The sequence below is a fragment of the Lactuca serriola genome, chromosome 9 (assembly GCF_051521515.1).
Source record: "Lactuca serriola cultivar US96UC23 chromosome 9, Lser_US96UC23_V15, whole genome shotgun sequence".
Taxonomy (NCBI): Eukaryota; Viridiplantae; Streptophyta; class Magnoliopsida; order Asterales; family Asteraceae; genus Lactuca; species Lactuca serriola.
This window is the reverse complement of record NC_136416.1, coordinates 7809899-7831480: the sequence shown is the minus strand read 5'-3', so window position 1 is coordinate 7831480 and position 21582 is coordinate 7809899. Positions and strand designations below refer to the sequence as shown.

Sequence of the window (21582 nt, the reverse complement as noted above, 5' to 3'; positions counted from 1 at the left end):
TTTGATTGATCGAATGTTGTGGTTTTCAATTTGGTTTTCGATGTGAAATGGTTTAATCAAACAATGTTTTAACTATTAATGCTTTCATGTAATGTTTTATAACGAAATTTTTGGACGTGAAAATTGGGTCGTTACAATTAACCATTCAAACCCATACCCATATTGTTTCGGAACAACTCCCAACCAGCTTTCGCATCCACCACTCGCACCCAATGGTTGTTCGCATCTAATAGCCTCATTTACAACTAAATAGCTTCCGAGAATCGCAACTAGACTTGTTCTGCGGTTTGCATCCAGTCGTACCGAAATGGTTCTTTTGACATCGGATCCACTAGTGACTGTGATGGCTTGCGATCATTCGCAGTAATTCGCATCAGATCGCAACAAACATACTTTTCGTATCCATCAGTCCATTCACACTCAATACTCTTTTCGCATCCGATAACAATACATTCCGACTCAATGCGACCGTTCGCACCCAGTTGCAACCAGTCGCAACTACAACCCGAATTGGAACTAAAAAGGCTACCCTATGCAATCATATCATCTCCTCCCCATTCAAAAGGAATTTTCCTCAATTCAGGAAGGCATTCAAAAAGTTGTTCTTTAATCTAAACCTTCAATACAATCCTTTCAACCTGGTCTCTTCTTTCAAATGAAGGATATCTCAAATCATCACCCGTCTGAAAACTAGCATATTCTTCAAAAATAAATTTATGACTTAAACACTGAAGAACAACAAACAGAACTTGAACTTTCAAAAACAAATGTTTCTTCTTCTCTCCATAGAGTTCACTAAGGGCTTCAAATACTTTTTCCAAATGTTCATATTATCCTTGACCATACACCAAAATATCGTCAAAATATTTCATCACGAATCTGTTCAAAAATAATTTTAACACTTGTGAAAATTGCAAACTATTGACATAAGCATCTTCTTGAGATCTGGTGTTGTACAAACGGATTATCCCACGATCATTATTCTTGAACTTGAAATATACTAATTTAGGATCAGTAACCATACTCATTTTATTCACTCCAAACAAGATCATAACAAATGTGAGTCGATCGCAACGATAATGAGTTCCTTCGGATCACAAAGATGCAACTATTCTAATCGCATTGACACAACTGATCTGATCGCAATGATGCCACCAATCGCAATGATACCACCAATCACAACGATTCCATTATTCACAATGATGCCACCAATCGCAACGACGCCACCATTTTCAATGTGACCGACTCCTCTCTGATCACAACAATGTGAACTTTTTCTCCAATAAGTTTCTCCTCCACATACATGGGCTCTTCTTCAAACAACTCAAAGATCTTGTCGACCATGCCTTTCATTTGTGGATCAAAAACCAGTTTCTTACACTATAATTAGGATCCTACAAAACAACCTTGTAATAATTTAAAGGATTAACAGTAGGCATTCAAAAGAATGGATCATGGTTTGTATTTACAAATTGATGATTAGCACATCCCATCTTCATGGCTTCCCAATTTAAAGCACATCAAAAGAATATAAGTGACAACCCATCTTCAAGGATTCACCAATCTACTTTCGCAATCCCTTTGTCTCCCCCGGATCGCAATGACATGCGATCTAATCAGACAAAATCGTAGTTTGACAGTCCATGGGCAAATTCACATTTGGAACTTCTTGTACCATCTGCTCCACTTTCGTATCCTTCTGAACCACAACCAAAACTTCAAATTCTTTAACCTGTTCTTCAACAATTTTGTTCATATTAATGTAACGCCCGTAGATCCGGGCTAGTCAATTTAGAGGCAATAGGGGCCGAAAACGACTTTCAACAAAAGATTATTTAGAATAAATAATCTTAACCAAGTTGTAGAATATGTCACAAGGTTTCCGTACATATAAATAACGCCGAAATCCGAGTTATAACGAAGAAGTTATGACCCGTCGAAGTTTCGCGTCGGAACCGGCACGGCACCGGGAAGCGTAAATAGTGAATTTATGATAGAGCGAGATTTAGCCTTAGTGATCTAAACGAAAGTCGTAGAATATGTTAAACTAAGAACATCGATAAAAAGAACGCCCAAATCTGACTTCGTATGAAGAAGTTATGATTTTTCGAAGTTTCGGACTAGGAGTGTACAACCCGAAATTCGAATATTAAATCGAGCGGTTTTTAGCCGACACGACCTGAACGAGAATCGAAGATCTCGTTAAGAGTAGCGTAACGAGAAAAAGATGGGCGAAAACGGACGTTGGATGAAGAAGTTATGAGGATTTAACGGACCAATCCTGTCCCGGCCTGTTAATAATATGAAATTTAAAATCAAGTCAAAATTAGCCGACGGAGTCTAAACAAAAGTTGTAGAGTATGTTCCCACCTTCGCGTGGATATAAAGAACGTAAAAAACGGAGCTCGTACGCGAAAGTTATGAATTTTTAAAGTTGAAGCATGAACTTGCGAAGCTGATGCATGAAATGATGACGTGGCTCAATCAGGTCCGTTGCTTGTTGATCACGGTCTAGTCTTCGGATTCGGACACCTGTACTTCGGACGTCCAGCGTAGCCAAGAAGCGCCTCGCGTACGAGGTACGCCATGTGTACGAGGAGGGAGCGCTGCGCGTATCCCAAGCCTTCTGCGGTCCGAGAAGTAGCCACGATGCACCATCAGCGAAGCGACACATCTCAAGAAGAACGTGCCGCGTCCGAGGCTACGCCCCGCGTAGTCCGAGGACCTCCGGCCTATAAATTGAATGCGAGATTTCCCGGATTTTCACACCTTTTTCACTTCTCTCTCTAACTTCTTTCTCTCTCTAACCCATTCCAACCCCCCTAAACCCTAGATAAACCCCTTAGCTGCCGAGGGAAGCCCCGAGGCTCCCGGAGTCCTGAGAAAAAGAGCCTTTCGGTTTCGAAACGCTGTTCCAATTAAGTTCCGGTTTTCGATAAAATTCGCTGTAAGTGTGCTACGCTTACGCAATTTTTAATATAGCTTTCGAATAATTATAGGAATGTTATTAGGCCCTTCAAATAATTATTTGGGCTATTATTATGAGTTATATTGAGTGTTATTTAATGCTTATATAATAATAATAATAGTCAGACTATTAATTTGTCGCGGTTATCGTTAGACTAAACCCTAGTGGTATTGATACTAGGTTTTATCGAAGGAAAGTTGTTTTGAGAATATCGAAGCGTTGTCCGAGTGCTGAGTCACCACCTTTCAGGTGAGTGCATAGTCCCTTTCACCTTACACATAGATATGAAGTATTTTATATAAACTACGTGCTATGTGTGCATATTATCTGAATACTTGCTGTCTATGCTGGATGAACGTTTTATACATGTTTTAAAGGACTTAAACTGTATACGTATTTTATATATACGAATATGTTGGGTATGAGATGGGTAGATGAACGATAAGAGATATAAGATGATGTGAGTATACATTGACAACTATAGACTTAGTGCCTATGGGACGAACACCGGTAGCTATGGACTTAGTACCTGTTAGACGCTGGTAGCTATGGATTTAGTACCTGTAAGGAATTGGTAGCTATGAACTTAGTACCTATTAGTTAGACGCTGGTAGCTATGGATTTAGTACCTGTTAGGAATTGATAGCTATGGACTTGGTACCTATTGAACACTGGTAGCTATGGATTTAGTACCCGATGAGTAGGATATAGCAGCTATGGGATTAGTGTTTTACGAACGAACATCGGCAGCTATGGATTTAGTGCCGGTCCTATAACCCTGGAAGTAAGGGACTTCGAAATAAACGAATGCATGATATATGACTCTTAGGTTAAATCCTTAAGAGTAAAAAAGATAATGGGGATGGGTAATTGGGTTGATTGTTTGATTGTTTAAACATAATAATTATATTATTGTGGGTTGAAAACCCTATGTACTCACTAGGTTTCCCAACCCAACCCACTCAGTTTATTTATATCACAGGTGACGATATGAAGTGACATTACACTGAGAGATTTAAAGAGATGTAGATCACTAGTGCAAATAAATGTAAGTTCTCTTTATGCTTATGTTTCTGTATTAACGATGACACCCAAAACGTTTTAAATGAATAAAATACGTTTCTTCGAAAGTGTTTTAATAACGTATTTATCGTGTTTTTCTGGGAACAAATTCCGCAACCTTTTTATGAAATGAAGTACTCTGATTTTTATAAAGCATAAACAAAATCGGTCTTTTCTGGCCGTGAAAAATTGGGGATGTCAAAATTAACAAATTTGATTTTTTCCTCAACGGTTTCAAAAATTATGTCTCTAACCATGAAATTAATCCTTTCAACAAATTCTCATTCCCCATCAGTATCGTAGATAGGGATAGAGTATTCAGTCCAGATCAGCAAGATTGACTGCTTTCAAAATCACTATGGTGTCGTATAAAAGGATCAGAATCTTCAACAATCGCCTCATCAATTTCGTTTTCAACCACAAATTTAATTTCTTCAATAACTTCTTCTTTCCCATCGATATTAACAACATCAACGACATCATATTTTGGGACCTCATCTTCTTCTTCTGTTTCGGTATTAGAGAGTGAAATATTATCTATATGTTTTTTTGGTTCGTACCAGAGTGCAACCTTGTAGATGAAGGTGCTCTCATTGACTTCTTCTTCTTCTTCACAAACCTTCTCAATCACAACAGATTCTTCACTCACAACAATCATCACGGAAAATTCTCCAATCTCAACAGTAGATCCTCCCATCGATTCATCAAAATCGATCACATCCAATTTTCTTTGCCAATATTTAGAAAATTTACGATAAGTTGTGATTAGGGTAATTCACTGGAACATACCTTCTTCTGAGTTTGTGTTTTAATGATTCCCAAGATGAGATTTTCTTCCTCCTTTCAAGACTTCTTTTGGCCTTCAGTCCTTCATACAAAATCGACGTTTCTCCCTTCAGTCTCAAAATCACATTCTTGCAACTCATCTTATCATCCAACCTTTGAACTTAATTCTTTTTTCAATCTTTTCTTCCTAATCTAAATATTCTTCTAGATCGAATCCACCAACGAACTTAGGCAAGTCGTTCACATTAACGCCTCCAACCTTCATTGGTTGTTGTTGGCTTCCTTCTTCTTACAATCCATGCCAGACTTCACGCAAGACATTCAGAAAAGCTGGATATTCAAAATCCATGGCATCCGATGCGATTTCAACCAATCAATAATACCAATATGAAAAACAAACTTGTTGAATCACAACAGCAACATAAAAATCGCAACAGCAAATCAAAACTAGTCTCAATTTTTTTCAAACAATGATCGCAATCAAACAAAAATTGACAACAAATGAAATCAAACGAATTGGTCGATTAGAACTGGGCTCTGTTACCACATATGATACGAATACAGGGGGTTGATTTCTTTTTAGGTGTTCTGATTTTATGCACACAACGGGAAATAAGAAAAAAAATACAAGAAATATAAAAAATAACAAAAAATGATAGATTTGATATACTACTTAGACCTATAGATTGAATATCGGGTGAAAACAAGTTAATACCTATTAACTTGAATTTTTATCAAGATCAAGAAATCATCTGTCAAATGATATGTGACGACAAACCAAGACCCATTGACTTGAAATCGAGTCACGAATGAGAAACACATTCCAAACAATGACGACAATCCGAATTATACACAATAATTCAAGAAAGCAAGAACAAACGTTCAAAATTCAACTTCAATCAACTATTTATTTTCAAAATGTTCAACGATGGGGCTATTTATAGCCTTACAAATGCTTACAAAAAGGAAAGTATCAAATATAAATAAACTACCTATTAAATGCTAAAATAAAATAAATAAAACCGTTTCTAAAAATAAAGTAGAATCTTCTAGATCGTCCACGTGATTAACCATTCAAACTCATCTTGTTTTGGAACAACTCCCAACCAGCTTTTGCATCAACCACTCGCACCCAATGGTCGTTCGCATCCAATAACCTCGTTCGTAACTAAACAACTTCCGGGAATCGCAACTAGACTTGTTTCGACTTCGCATCCAGTCGTATCGAATTGGCCCGCATTCTCATCTGATCCACTAGTGACCGCAATGGCTTGCAATCGTTCGCAGTCGTTCACATATGATCGCAACCTACATACTTTTCGCATCCATCACTCCATTCGCACTCAATACTCTTTTTGCATCCGATAACAATACATTGCGACTCAATTAGGGGTGCAAATGAGTCAAACTACTCGTGAGCTACTTGGGATCGACTCAATAAAAGCTCAACTCGAAATCGATTTTAACCGAGCATGAGCCGAACTCGAGCTTAATATTAAGCTCGTTTATTAAACGAGCTCGAGCTCGAGCTTATGTCACTAAGCTTGATTAGGCTCGCGGGCCTAAATAAGCCTATATATAATATAATTTATTATTATTTTTATATATTATAATAAAAAATATTTGGGAAATTACATGTTAGACAAAAACACGAGCCGAACTTGTATAATTTTTTACGAGCTTGAGTTTAACTCAATACAAGAATGCTCGAATCGAGCCGAGCTTGAGCTCGAGCATCATGTAACTTAAACGAGCTCGAGCCGAGCCTAGTCAAATTCGGGTTCGACTCGGCTCGTTTGCATCCCTAAACTTAATGCGACCGTTCGCATTTAGTTGCAACTAGTCGCAACTACCACCCAGATTGGAACTAAAAAGGCCGCTCTTTGCGACCATATCATAACAAGACACATAATGTTGTTGGATATCACTATGCCGATTATCATATCAAGTCCCATCAAGTTGAGGTTATTTAAGGCATGGCAATCGTTTTTGACCCTTAAATCAGGTGTATTTAGAATCCTCCAAAAGGGCCAAAACATAGTTTAAATTAAAAAAAAAATAGATTAATTTATTCTGAATCAAATACAATGGGTTAAACCACAATAGGCTGATAAGTTATTATTTGACGTTTAATAAAGCCAGATTAATCTTGTGATAAAGAAGCTTAAATGTTTATAAGATTTCTCATATTCAAACACTTAAAAAAAATACTATTAGTTATGTGAAATAACAATAACAATAAATTAATACACTTCAATGAAGCAATCCGAACACCGTCTAGTTTTGCAAAAACCATGGCTCCATGATTAGTTGAATTGAATTTTATAAGAAATTAGATACTAGTTTTTAAATACATTATATTTATTAAAAAAATCCAAAAGACAGAAGAAAAAAAAACATTTTGGTCCGACTAAAAGGTAAGTTTTTTAAATCTAATTTTGACCCATTTTAGAAATAAGCAATCCCAAAAAAAGTAGTCTAATAGATGTACCTAAACGTCAAAGCTTTGGGTAACATTATCATGCACGCATAAAGCATAAACACTTGAACACGCTAGTTATACTCTTAATATCAAGAATCCAAATCTAATTAACAAAACTAATGAGGAATGGGGACTTATCCTTGAAAGATACTTGTAATTGACCATAAAAGGCGAGTTGGTTTTGGGGGCATAAAGGGGAAAACAAACCCGCAAAATGATCACATCCATAACAATGTCAGCTGTCAAAGAAACTCTCCAAGAATACAGCAGCTGTTTACAAAACCAGATATCACTACAACAATCAACAACATTAACATTAACGGCCTCGCCCACGACCACGTCCGCGTCCACGGCCCCTTCCACGTCCCACCGGTCTCCCTGAATAAAAAAAAAAGAGGATTTAATAAAATATTAAATGTCACAAATAATTTCATTTATTATTATTATTTTAACAAGGAGAAAAAAAGGGGTCGAATGTTGTTAAAAAGAAAATACCTGCAGTTGGTTTCTTTGGTTTGACTCTGGGAGTTTCTTCGACCAGAAGAGTCTCGAGATTTAAGCTGTCGGGAAGGATGTAGTAGCGGATGTTGTTGCCCCTCACACTCAGGTGATCTAAGCTCACTGGATTCTTCCCTTTTAGGGTAAGTTTAACTGTCTTCAAATGTGTATTCATGCTAATATCCACACCTGCAATAAAGTATTTATTGCTTTCAGTTGTGTATAATATGAAAAACATTGTCATTTTATCATTTAATTTAGTAAATCTATCAAACTATTGCATGCTTCTCATGGTCTCTTAGGCGAATGAGAGTTAAGCAATGCAAAGGCGGTTGATTAGAAATGTGATAACTATGATCTTTCATCATTCCTTACAAGTAGTCAAGTACTAAATCATAAAGCTAAAGACACTTCCAATACTCTGATTTCTGAAACAGTTTCTCATGAATATTGAATATTCACAGAAAAAGTACATAACAGCTCATCATAATATTTTATCAGTATCATCTCCCTAGTACTCTGGTTCAGACACTTTCGCTCATTCATAAATTATACAGCTTTAAATGGCTCATCGAATCTTTTGTCCAATTTTTTAGATCTAATTGAGAAACAGTACATGTGGATAGAGAAATTAACTCTAACATGCTAGATATGCCTTCAAACCAAATTTGCATATGTGACATTTACATGATAAGCTGAAAGATGTGAAATTTTACTAATTCCTAGAATGATTGTGTGGTTAATAGGGAAGGATTAAAAGTTATGGCGTACAGGTTATTGTTCTCCACTTTGATTTATAAACAAGTGCAGCAAAAATCTTACAGCCTTAGTAGAAGGAGACGAATTAGAATTCTGATTTTGCAATGCAAACACGAAGTGAAACCTAATCAATGTGAAACGTACCATAAAACACAACATCTAACCCACCTTCTTCGACAAACACAATGTTTGGAGATTAAACTACGTCCATTATTTTGTAAGGAACTCGACGCGTGATTGACAAGGATAAACGTCTGCTCCTAAAAAAACTACTATCGAAGTAAATTTTTAAGAAATATTATATGAAACCGTATAATAATGAAAGATTTTCATAAGCTAATTCATGTAAAAGTGAAAGAAGAAGATGAAAACCTGTGATTGTTCCGTGAACAACAGTTCCGTTCTTGAGCTCGATCGAAACCGTCTCATTGTTCAACTTCATCAAAAACCTATCCAGTCAAAATCAACCAAAGACAAAAAAAAAAAAAAAAAAATAGTCAAAACATTGCATAAGAAACCTGCATAATCTCAACAAAGTTCAAATAATCAGCAGAGACCGTTGTCACTTACCGGACGAGCTTCATTGCCGGAGTGAATGCAGAAGAGACTGATGATTAACAATTTGCCGGAGAACGCGAAGGGAAAGAGGGTTTTTTGCTGTTTTAGGGCTTTGGCACGAGAGAACGACTGTGTAATCCTTGTATATTACACTTGTGTAGTTTGTATTTAGGGCCTACTCCCGGCCCATTAGAAAGGCCTCGCTATTCGTTTCCAGTCCAACTATTCGGATATAACTTTTCTTAAATGTTACTATTTGGTGGAAATATTGATTTTGCGAGAGATTGAACCTCAGCGAGAAATAAAAGGCTCAATGCAAAAGATGTGGTGCGTTATACAAGCCTACAACAAAATTGACATTAAAATAATCATGTGGGACACTTGTAAAGTTGTTAAGCAAGGTACTTTCAATTCGGCGCAAATGAATATTGACAAAGCCCTAACTTTGTATGCGTATGACACTAGTGTTCGACGATTAGCATTCACAATTTTTTGTGATCCAAGAAGCATGCTTTTGTTCGACCACTTTTGACAACCCATGATTTACAGAATTTGTAAAAAATGAAGATTTAACCGTGTTACAATCTCGTAAGTTATACTATCCCTTATACTAACACCCCGTTCCTGAATTCAATTTAAGGAGAGAAAGAAAAGGAAATTGGTGGAAATGAGAAGAAAATAAAATAAATTGGTGTTCATGAGTTTCATTAAAGGAGGGAAGTGGAAGGAAGTGAAGGGAAATGAGAGGATCACTTTCCCTCCTAACTTTCCTTCCGATTTGGGAGACTTTGGAAAGAAAAAACAAAATGATTCATTTTCCTTCCACTTCTCTCCAACTCGGGAACACAAAGAAAATTTTGTTTTCCTTTCTTTTTCTTCTTTTCTCTCGTGGCTTTCTTTTCTCTTCTCTTTTTTTTTTGTTAAACTCGGGAACGAGGCGTAAATTCAATAAAACTGTGGAACGAAGAAAAAAACAAGGTTTCGAAAATTATAATATAGAGTTTTTAAGATGCGTAACTTTTGGAGTGTATTTTGGGGCTTCAAGCTTCAATATTCGATGGGACTATATTTGAATAGAAAGCTTAATTAAAGTTAAACTAATAAAATTAAATTGTTGGATTTAAAAGTTTCAAATTAAAAAAGAAGGTTAATTTGGGTTAGATTGAAGATATGAAGTTTGAGGGACCAAACTTGTCAAAATAGAATACTTGGTTTTGACCATGACTCAGTTAGGTTTGGGTCCAAAAATGTTAAGATATTTTATATATGAGATTAAACTAGAAATATTAAGAGTTTGTAAGAAGTTTGGATCATTGTGGGGCCATTTGATGGAAAATAAAATTTGAGGGAGTAAAACAGTCAAATTGGAAAGGTTTTGCCTTAAACCTTTGAAAGCCCTGCTTCCTCCTTAATTTCATGATCTGGAGCCGGATAAAGAGTTGGGGGGATCATAGTTGATTTTATTTGTTATCTTATATTTGGTGGTGCTCCTAGACCATCTTTATATTCGGATATAACTTTTCTTTTTGTAGCAAGACTAACACATAAATCCTATAAATCTTACTCTTAACTACATTGTCCACCATGAGAACTCTCAACCCAAAAGAAGATGAATGTCTTTTTTTTAAACATCGATAAGCTTATAACCCTTTGGTTATACTCAAGTATCTTATTATATGTTAGTCTACACTTTGAGGTGGGTTCATTACACAATAATATATATCCATATTCCAATTTTAAATTATGACTTTTCTTATTTCTACACTTATTTGTGTTGTATGAAATAGTATAGACATTGTGTGTTCATTTACGAAAAATACTTTTCAATGGATTTTTATAAAACATAGAATAAATTTACATTTTAAAAAGAGAGTTCAACATAATTATTACATCCATTGAATGGGCTGCCCTGTGTGTTGTCCAAACACTTTTATTTTGGGATTACGGTTTGATGTAATCAATGACGTTTTTGAGTTGTGATTGATATTCTACAAAGTCATAATTGAGAGGATGAAGTTTGCCTGCCCATTTTATGGTTTCATGTATGATGAACGGACGCCTTCAAGATTTAGGAGTGAGTCTCCTAAATGAGTTTAATGAGTAATGTTAATACATTGTGTATGCTTCAAATATCATCTTGGCCCTAAGAGAGAAAGAGACATTCATGAGAGTACAAAATTGAGTATTTGGATATGTATTGCATTATTTTTTGTCTATGACGATTTGTTATTGATGAGTTGTGATGATGATTTCTCAAAGTTTTTCTTCTAAAATGTTTTTTTCCCCAAGTGATCTCTATGCAAATTATTTGAAGATTTTACTTTGGGTTTGAATTATTGAGATGATCTTAATAACCTTAAAAAGATTTGAAGACCGATGATGAAAATCGTGATCGAAGGGATTGACTTTGCTTACCCATATTATGGTTTCATATGTGATGGTCACATGATTTCCTCATCAATTCGGGTTTGAATATCGGGTCTCCATTAAGTATGTGTATTTTTGACATTTGTAAAGACATCCATTCAACAACTTTATTAAATAACATATTTCATATGGATCCAAATTCATTCAAAATTTATAGCTCATTAAAGTTTTTGAATATCGCTAAGAGATTGCACACTTTATATTTATTTTCGGTTTGCACACTCGATTACGATTGATATTGAATTAAAAAGTGAATCTTACCACCGGTCGGTCAAACACTTACCTAGCCAAGACGCGGGAGAACGACGACGTTTGCGTGGCTTGAGTTAGATGGTCGGTTTTTAATTGTCCGTTTGTACGTTTTCGCCCCCTTCTTTTATAACAGTTGCCTGGCGGGCAAAAACCCTAAAAAAACATTCCTCCACATCCGAATCCAAAATCCAAATTTGACGGTGCGCTTCTGTTATTCACTCTACTCTCATGGTTACTATGATTGATCTAACTGCCGCTGTGGAATTCATTCATGTTTTGCGTCCAGAGTATAGATGTATATGTATACAACTATGTTCTTCAATTGAAATCTTCAATTCACTTTTCTTTTTTGGGTTATCAAATTTCATTATGTTTTGTCTTGATCAAATTGAGCAACTTTTTTGCTGTGTCGTGTAATGAAAAGGCTCGAGTAAGTCAATGGCGTAATTGATTATTAACAGTTTGATTCGTTTTGAATTTGGATATATGGTCAGTTCCTGGTACTTAGAAAAGAAAAATTCTAAATAAATGCACATTTTAGCCACTTCATATCAGCGATTCAGCTTGTTTTTTTCTGCTGCAAGGCAGTGGCATAATAACTAACTAGTAATTCTGGCCGATATGATTTGAATACGTAATATCTTTGAAGTAGCAAAGAGCTATGCTGATATTGAAAAATCAAACATTGTTTGTGCATTTTTGGTTTACATTCAAAAGCTAAGAATGGACACAGTCAAATTGCTTGACCATTCCCTCCATGGCATGGGTCTTTTCCCGAAATTTAATAGAGCCTTTATTTACCAGTAGTTAATATTCTTTACCTTGTTTTGCGTTTTTTGGTAAATTAAAAGAAAAAAAGGTCTTGTCTTTGAAATACTTAACTAATTTGAGCTTGAGAAGGTGTACACAGATCATAATATAACTAAGCAATTTAGAGTGAGATGCTATATTCTACTTTGACACCTGAGGACAATCCTTTCTTTGATTAATGTGCTTGTTTCAATTCATTTATAATAGACATGTCACAATTCCATAGGCTATGCTTTTTTATTATAGACATGTCACATTTCCATAAACTAGTGATATGCTGATTGAGCTTTTGGTGTTCTAGAATTTCAGTTCTACTCGAGTATTTGGATCTACATATCACCAAATCTTACTGTTGATGTGGGGAATCAACACATGGACTTGAATGCTTCTCCTTTACCAGAAGAAGATGACTCAGTACGTTCAGATACTGTAAGATATCAGTTCTCTGGACGAGAGAGAGGGACTGGCTTTGAGACCATGAACCAAGTATTAGTCTGTTATCTTTCTTTTTACTATACGTATGCATAAACATGCTCAAATCAAATATCTAGATTCCTAATAGTTGATATCAAGTGTTTTAAGCCTCAGGAGAGAAGAAATGGGGGAGCAAAAAGAAGATACACGGATGTGGATCCAATGCATATGTCCCAGCCATCTAAACGTAGTCAAGGATTTCAGAATAGCAACAATGGATCCTATGACCGAAATAGCCTTCCCCCAGGTATCTGTGCATAAATATTGTGATTCTTGTTTCATATATGATTTGCTTATACATAATGTAGTAATGTGATATTCTGCTCTACAGGTTGGTTGGATTGCCCTCCATCTGGAGATCCAATAAACTTTCTTATACCTTCAAAAGTCCCTCTTGGTGAGTCTTTCAATGAAAAGATTACTTCTGATAAAAGATATTCTCCTCAACAAGCAATTCGTCAGCAAAGGCGTCTTGGGAGAGAAGTAAGTACTAATCTTTTTATGTGCCTTAGGGGATATTTCTTTTCTACCAGTTGACTTATCAGTTCTTTATCATCCTTTTCCAGATAGGTTTAGTAATAGATCTAACAAACACTAATCGATACTATCGCGAGTCAGATTGGACGAGAGAAGGTATTAAATATGTCAAGGTAAGATCTTCAGTAACTGCTTCTTGGTCTTGTGTGTCCCAAATCTCAATAAAAACAGCTCATTAATTTTCTCAATCGCCCCTTTAAACTCAGATCAGGTGTGCAGGAAGGGATTCAGTGCCTGATAACGAGTCTGTAGAAAAGTTTATTCAGGAGGTAGTAGGCATCTGTTAGTTTGATTTCTGAAAATTTCGACACTTATGATTTATGAATATGATCTGTCACTGACATTTGCATTTATGTTGTTTAGACAACCCGATTCAGCTCCCAACAAGCTCATTTAAATAAGTATGTGCTTGTCCACTGCACACATGGACATAATCGGACAGGTTATATGATTGTGCATTTTCTTATTCGGTCAGAATCGGTTTCCCTCACAGAGGTAAGTAGTGATTTGAATTTGATTATTCAGTGAGAGTTCTTAAATCTTAAATGCTCTGTCTATTTTTAACAAAACATGCAGGCAATATATAGATTTTCTGAAGCACGTCCTCCAGGGATTTACAAACAAGATTACATCAATGATCTATACAATCTTTTTGGTGAACAAATTCCTGAAAACTTTGTTTGCCCACAAACCCCCGAATGGAAGAGGTCACCTGATCGGGATGATGATGATGATGATGGAAATACTGTTTTGGCAAATGCTGTGGGGACAGATGAGATGGGATATGATTTGGCACCAAGTGAGATGACAAATGATGATGTACTGGGAGATCCCGTGCCATTTAATCAGATAGAGTCAATGAGGCAGTTTTGCAATCAAGTTCTAAAGTTGAATGTACGGGTAAGTATTTTGGCAACTTATTATGTTTATGGTTACTTAGTAATAAAGAATCAAATGAGTGTGTTTGAAGTACAAAGTTTTTTTTTTTTTTCAAGATCTTTAAATGTCAGTCAAGTGACAAATAGAATATGCATCATATTGAGAAATGTTAAAGATTGAGTTTTAGCTTCTTGCATGAGAGCTTTCTTGTTGTTTTGGGATGTATAGTTTATTTTTTGGGAGATGACTTTATGTATATTTTTTTCTTCTTCTCTTTAATCCTCAGGCACGAGGAAAGCCACAATTTCCAGGATCGCACCCTGTTTCTCTTAGCAGGTGCAGTTTAGTGTTCAATTCATGTAGTCTTGCGTTTTCCTCTTCAAATGATATGCATAATTCAACTTTATCGCATGTGTGTATTTTGTCTAAATCAGTTTAATTTATGTTCATAATAATAATAGTAAGGATAATACACTATTTTATGGTAAAGTGAGAAAAAAAAATCTTTCTATTTAAGAAATATAATGCTGATTGTTGTACTCCAGGGACAACTTGCAACTTTTGAGGCAGCGATACTATTACGCCACATGGAAAGCCGATGGGACACGATATATGATGCTAATTACTTGGGATGGCTGTTTTCTGATTGATAGAAATTTCAATTTTCGAAGTGTTGAGTTGCGGTTTCCATGCAGAAATGTCAATGAGGTAGTGTGAAATTACAGTATAACCCTCTCCTCTCATTATAGCTTTAGCTTGCTTGTGTCTGACATGTTTTTATGTTAGGGTGCAGGCGGAAACACTCATAACTACACCTTACTTGATGGAGAAATGATAATTGATACGGACCCCACCACACACAAACAGGAAAGGAGATATCTCATTTATGATCTCATAGCAATCAACCGAGAATCACTCGTAGAGGTAATAAATATAAATAATAACACACTCATTTCTCTTCTTTCTTTATTTATTTTTTATACCCTTTGATTTGTTGAGTAGGTTGTGAAGTAAAGATTGTATTTATTTTTGTGATTCTTTCAGAGGCCTTTCAGTGAAAGGTGGATGATTCTAGAAAATGAAGTGGTTAAACCTAGGAACCAAGAGCGAGACCGTTTGTTCAAGACTAGAACTCCGTATTACAGATATGACTTGGAACCATTTAGGGTACATACTACTTTATTTTAATTGTTTATTTTTCTTGGTTTTACAATTTATGTTGAACAATTAGTGAGTGGATTATAATATATATATATATATAGGTGAGAAGGAAAGACTTTTACCTACTTTCTGCTGTATCTAAGCTTCTAAAGCAGTTCATTCCACGCCTTTCCCATGCATCCGATGGTCTCATTTTCCAGGTAGTTATTCATGATCTTTTGATATATTTTCACATTTATAAAGATTAGTTTTATTCTCCATTTTGTAAAAACTGATGTTTTGTTTTTTTTTATTGCTAGGGTTGGGACGATCCTTATGTGCCTCGCACACATGAAGGTCTTTTGAAGTGGAAATATCCAGAAATGAACTCCGTTGATTTTCTCTTTGAGGTTGTAAAACAAAAAAAAAAAGACACGTGTGTTTGATTTATTAAGTTTTTTTTTTTGTTTTTAATCTAAGCTAAAGGTTTATCTTGACAGATGGGAAAGGGAAACAATAACCGTCATATACTTTGTGTGAACGAGCGTGGGAGAAGGAAGCAGATGGATGGATGTCGCATTGTTTTTAGAGGTGAGAGCATGATATATTTTATATTTCATTTTTCTTCCGGAAGCTTCTAAGAATGTTGTCAATGCAATTGTGCAGATCCATCGGTGGATATATATTCGTTATCTGGGAAGATCATAGAATGTTCATTTGATTCCGAGGAAAATGTTTGGGTGTTTATGCGAATGCGGCCTGATAAATCCACACCCAACGAATTTATAACTTTCAAAAAGGTCTCTACTTCCTCTCTCATTAACAAATTAGAATGATTGGACAAACTTTCTTGGGCTATTTCCAGTGATGAGGCTGGCTGAGGAGGGCATTTTCGTAATTACGTCTTTTTCTCAGTCTCAATCCACTGCATGCCAAACCAAGTACAAGACTGTCTTATTTTCTACTGTTCTGTTCTGCTATGATGAAGTCTTGTTTGGTTTTGAAAAATGTAGGTTTTGAGGAGCATTAAGGATAACATAACGGAAGAAGTAGTACTAAACGAAATCAACGATATCATTCGTCTCCCTATGTATGCAGACAGAATAGAAACCGATTGCAGAACTTTTGAGAAAAATGGTAGACGCAAATAATCAATCCTCTTTGAAGAAGTCAAAAATAACAATTTATAAAAATGAAGCAGCTTCAGTTGAAGGGTTTACATTCGCCATCTGATCATCAGGGCCAGTCTTGTATTTTAGCATTGTCATACTCATTACTTGATTTTTCCTGTAGCTTTAGGTTTAGATGGTGTTCTAGTTTTATACAAGGTTTGAATTTTTGGCCAACTTATAGAGATGATTTTCACATTGGATTTGGACATATAAACTGCATAAATATGTTGTATTATTTCACATCAAATGATAGCAATAGTATAAGCTCAAAGATGATTATTGTGTCTGTTGTGAAATCGGTAACCAAAACCAAACATATATCGGGAGAAAACTGAAAAACCAAACTGTATCTCAACTATGATGGCAAGTTTAGGACTTATATATATATATATATATATATATATATATATATATATATATATATATATATATATATATATATATATATATATATATATATATATATATATATATATATATATAATTTTAACAAATTCAATCAAATCACTCTACCATATTTTTTGTAACTCCTTTTAGAGTTTATGTTTGTATATACTCCCTCCGTCCTAATTTTGCACCACAAACCGTGTATAAAAATATTTTTACCAACTACATGTAGTTTGGTATATTGAAATTTACTATTGAAAACTATAGTGAAAGATTGCAATTGTTCATTAAAAACCCGATAAACCTCTTCCCATGATCCATAAAAAAAAAAAAAACAATGCAAGTATACATAAGATATGTGTCATAGGAAATTGTGAAGCTTTTACTAGAGGTTTAAGAAAAACACATTATAAATACATAGATGTTGGAGATGAATTTCAAAATAAAAAATAATATGAGTTCAAAAGCAATAGAAAGAAGCTAAAAGTGAAAGATTTTTTTTTTTTTTTAATCAGAATGAAGTCAATTTAGATGATACTTGCATCTGTTAAATTTAAAAGTAAGTCGTCAGAGTCATTAACTAGTAATTCTATAAAAATAGTTATAATGTTTAAATATTAAGATGCCTAAAATATTAATAGTGTTTTATAATTTACGGGATGATCTTATGATTTGTTTGGCGTGGGTCATCCACAATCAATTGTACAACATTAAAACTAAAAGACATTTGTAAATATGACCATTCGAACATAAGTTTACAATAGTTATATATACATATAAATTTTAAACCCCCTTTATGAACAGTAAAAGTAGCCCATTTTTTATTTTAGCCCCTTGACTTTTATGTTTGTGGGTTTTGTTAACTTTAACCCTTGGTAAAATTATTTTTACATCCCGGTTATTATTTGGTCAATGGTTTTTATTTTACTCTGTGGTCAATGCCTGGATTAGTGTCCTGCACACGTGTTATGTCCCCTCTTCCACCTCCCCTGCTCCCAATTAGATGCGTTTCTCACTCCTTTTTTCCTATCCTTTACACCGACTTTTTCAGTTTTCATCATTTCTTGCTCATGACACCCCTAACGACTTCTGAGATCGATCGACAATAGCCTTCTTCAATTCCGGCCATATCGCAGCCGACTAAACTGACGACTATTTTAGCCGATTTAATTATTTGAATTTAATTATGACATTAGACAAATTGAACCGTAATTTGGTGGGTTCAAATGATATTTGAATTTAGTCCTGCATACGTTGCTAGATGCTTCTCTCTTCTCCTTCCTTAAAATCAATTCAATACCCATTTTATGTTTGGTTAATTCAGATGAGATGATGTCGTTTGTTCCAGATACCTCACCCGTCTCCATGGTACCCCAAAAATACATTTCGGTTATACATACCATAAATATTGAAGGCTTTTAACCCCGCAACGCGGGGAAACCTTCTCTAGTTTAGCATAAAAAATAAGTAAGAAAAAAAAAAAAAAAAAAAAAAAGAGTCGCGCCTTCTCTTACCAAACGAGACATCAAACACTTAAAAGTTAAAAATCTCTAATGGAAGTTGTTGTCTTTCATCATATACTGAACTTTTAACTCATAAAAACATCCAATTAACAGTATTATAAAATAACTTTATTGATCTCTTTCATTTTATTCGTTCAACATTATCAATTTGTATATGTATATGTCTTTACAACATAATCACGTTGCAAAGTAAATATGAATATAATACATTTTAAGCACTAGACGTAAAGTTGAAGTTGGCACAAGTAGTTTGTCTGCCCAAGAGAGTCGAGCTGAACCTTAGGTTTGAAGTAGCAAGATCGAATTGAAGAAGATTGTTTTCCAGTTGTAACCCTCCTATCACAACCGAAGTCCTCGGGTTTGATCCGCCATTCACGATTCCAAGACATAATACGTTATTGTTGACTTGCACCATAGAGTTTGATCCCGTGATCATCCAAACAACATTCTCATTCTCGAGGACTAACTCAATGGATGGGACTGCAGGTCCCACACGGGTGCTTATCACGTTCGTCGTGCTGAAACACACGTCGAATGGTGCTATGGATGTGACCCTGGTGATGTTTCTAGCTGCAGCCTCTCTGACGTAGGCTGCAGTTACAGCATTGTAGATTGAGGCCTCAAGCACTATGTAAGGATTCACAGTGCTGATCTTGGTCCCACCGTTGCCTTCATTGTCGATTGATAACAATGAAGTGTTCAACGGTATGGATTTATTGTCGACTCTAATCGAAGTCACTCCTATAAAGTATTCAGCTGAAGGCTCGCCTTGAGTAGAAGATGAAGCCGTGCTCACCGGATTGATAAAAAGTCGGGTGCTTGTAAGTGATTGTGAAGCATCGATATTTGGAAGGAATCTGTACGGTCCGTCACCGAAGAAAATAACACCGTCTGAGGAAGTCGATGATGACAAACAAATGGCGAACTTTCGGTCAAAGCTGAAAGCTGCAGCTAGTTGAGTCGGAAGCCCGATCCGGGTCCGACCCAGACCGGCCATTCCAGATACACCATTAGCAAGTCCTTGTAGCAAGAACGTTGGTGCACAAGAAAACAAAAACCGAGAAACATTAACGGGTCGACCAGGATTCGACCCGTCAGTTGACGGGACCTGAACTAGGTCTGTGGCTAGCTCACCACCGGTGGCTGTCCTAGTAACAGGGTTGTCAGGGGACACACCACATGTGTTATTATTGCATCCTGGTCTAGGCGAACTGAAGCAGTCCCCACATCCGTTTGCTCCAGCTAACGAGCATTGGGCCGACCTACACCTAGCTGGCTGGTACGTGGAGGAGACATAGTTATTATCACAGTCCACCCATAAAAACCGCCCGCCGAGATCGACCACCAGGTTTTCTGCCACTAACGGAGTCCTCTGGTTGATGCGAGTGACATATTGGTTGGTGGCGGAGTCTTTTCTAACCGGAACCACCAGTGCATCAGGCCGGAATGACGTCTGAGCAAAGGACAGAGATAGAAAGAGAAAAACGGAGAATATGAGAAATTGGACGGCGGAAGCAGACATTTTCGATTGGAGAAAGATGAGGTGTGGCGATTCGGAGGAAATGACATCTCAATTTATAGAACCAGTCGGCTATCAAAGCTTAGATATGAGGAGGTTACGTGAACACAACATGGATGCCAAAAAAGTCAACGAAGACATCTTTTAAGCTTAATAAATCAAAAAAATTCTTCGTATGCAAAGCAAATTTGACTTGAGTTCATTAAGATTTTGTGTGATTAATTTATTGAAGAGATAGATAAATTACTGATAATATCTGCTTACATGAATGTCAAACGGAGTTATCCGATTGGGAGACATCTTGTGTCTAAAAGTAATCTAATAACTATACATATCGGCTATCGAGTGTTTAACATGAAAAAAATTAAATATTTTATATATATTTTCAATACATCTTATCATATAAAATAATAATGATATATAATATTTATTAATATTTTTTTTATTTTGATATTTGTTTTGATCCTAAAATAAATAAAAATAAAAGATAAGAGTATATTTGATTTCTATAACATAACATTTTTTTTAATTAGGCTGATACAAAAACATAAAAATACTTTTTATTTTTTTAGTTAGATGAATTAAAAAGAATATACATAAGACTTTTTGTTTATATATTTATATCAGTTAATGTTTGGTTATATTTGTTTGTTTACACTGGATTAAGTTTGGTTATGATATTACGTTATACAGTATATAATACTATAAAAATGATTGGAGTACTGAAAGTAGAATTTATAGAATCATTGAAGTACTTATAAATTTGTTAAGAAACTATCAAAATTATCACTAGTAAATATAATCAATATATCAAAAAATTTAATAGTTTATCTTCGTTTATTATTTTAACCAACACATGCAAAAAAATCCATTCATTTATATATTTATGTTCGTTCAACTTTTAGGTTAACGTAAACAAATAAACATATCCATTCAATTTATCTTCAACTTTCGCCATACGATTTAAGTTAAAAAAAAAAAAAAAAAAAAAAAAAAAAAAAAAAAAAAAAAAAAAGTTTTAACCATATAAAGAAAAACACAAATAGTTATTTCATCTAATTACTATTGATTTATTGATTTGTTTAATGACAGGTGTTATTCTATGTCGGTTTGAATCTTTCAAAGATTTTATCTAGAATTGTGAAATGTTTGACTAAATGAAACAGAGAAAATGACATAGAAAAGCAGATAATTTTTATTTTATGATTTCTTCTTAAAACTTTATTTATACATGTAGACACACGATATATATATATATATATATATATATATATATATATATATATATATATATATATATATATATATATATACTATCTTATAAAAGAAATCTCACTATTTTTAAAAAT

At 35.0% G+C, this 21582-nt stretch overlaps 3 protein-coding genes across 10 annotated transcripts; 1 reads left to right on the top strand and 2 right to left on the bottom strand.

The window, feature by feature from the left end:
• Positions 1-7432: 7432 nt before the first annotated feature.
• LOC145074735 (small nuclear ribonucleoprotein SmD1a-like) lies at positions 7433-9271 on the bottom strand. The gene is made up of 4 exons (XM_079021078.1): positions 9126-9271; positions 8928-9004; positions 7794-7985; positions 7433-7676 (listed from the first exon to the last, which is right to left on the bottom strand). The coding sequence occupies exons 1-4, from the start codon at positions 9137-9139 to the stop codon at positions 7615-7617; spliced, it is 345 nt and encodes a 114-aa protein (XP_078877204.1). The 5' UTR covers positions 9140-9271; the 3' UTR covers positions 7433-7614.
• Positions 9272-11855: 2584 nt separating this feature from the next.
• Positions 11856-17075, top strand: LOC145073001 (uncharacterized). Of its 8 annotated transcripts, none has more exons than XM_079019543.1 (17): positions 11856-11992; positions 12904-13088; positions 13185-13323; positions 13408-13559; positions 13643-13726; positions 13820-13882; positions 13977-14108; positions 14190-14513; positions 14779-14828; positions 15038-15200; positions 15279-15416; positions 15537-15659; positions 15755-15853; positions 15953-16042; positions 16133-16223; positions 16299-16432; positions 16646-17075. In XM_079019543.1, the coding sequence occupies exons 2-17, from the start codon at positions 12975-12977 to the stop codon at positions 16781-16783; spliced, it is 2034 nt and encodes a 677-aa protein (XP_078875669.1). In that variant the 5' UTR covers positions 11856-11992; positions 12904-12974; the 3' UTR covers positions 16784-17075. The 8 variants fall into 8 exon arrangements, with proteins under 8 accessions (XP_078875669.1, XP_078875665.1, XP_078875666.1 ...); XM_079019539.1 differs by having other exon boundaries at positions 13176-13323; XM_079019540.1 differs by having other exon boundaries at positions 11860-11992; positions 12912-13088; positions 13176-13323.
• A 1725-nt stretch (positions 17076-18800) lies between these two features.
• LOC145074364 (putative aspartic proteinase GIP2) lies at positions 18801-20275 on the bottom strand. Its single transcript, XM_079020759.1, has one exon. The coding sequence runs from the start codon at positions 20234-20236 to the stop codon at positions 18926-18928; it is 1311 nt and encodes a 436-aa protein (XP_078876885.1). The 5' UTR covers positions 20237-20275; the 3' UTR covers positions 18801-18925.
• Positions 20276-21582: the final 1307 nt, after the last annotated feature.

What these genes read in the sequence shown, in the direction of transcription:
- LOC145074735 (XM_079021078.1), bottom strand. An exon ending in TGTTCACGGAACAATCACAG is followed by an intron (nt 7,986 to 8,927) that starts GTTTTCATCTTC and finishes ACTTTATTGCAG; the next exon opens with GTGTGGATATTAGCATGAAT. An exon ending in ACCAAAGAAACCAACTGCAG is followed by an intron (nt 7,677 to 7,793) that starts GTATTTTCTTTT and finishes TTTTTTATTCAG; the next exon opens with GGAGACCGGTGGGACGTGGA.
- LOC145073001 (XM_079019536.1), top strand. Translation starts at nt 12,064, where the DNA reads ATGTTTTGCGTCCAGAGTATAGAT. An exon ending in CACCCTGTTTCTCTTAGCAG is followed by an intron (nt 14,829 to 15,037) that starts GTGCAGTTTAGT and finishes GTTGTACTCCAG; the next exon opens with GGACAACTTGCAACTTTTGA. An exon ending in CCGTTGATTTTCTCTTTGAG is followed by an intron (nt 16,043 to 16,132) that starts GTTGTAAAACAA and finishes TTATCTTGACAG; the next exon opens with ATGGGAAAGGGAAACAATAA.
- LOC145074364 (XM_079020759.1), bottom strand. Translation starts at nt 20,236, where the DNA reads ATGTCTGCTTCCGCCGTCCAATTTCTCATATTCTCCGTTTTTCTCTTT.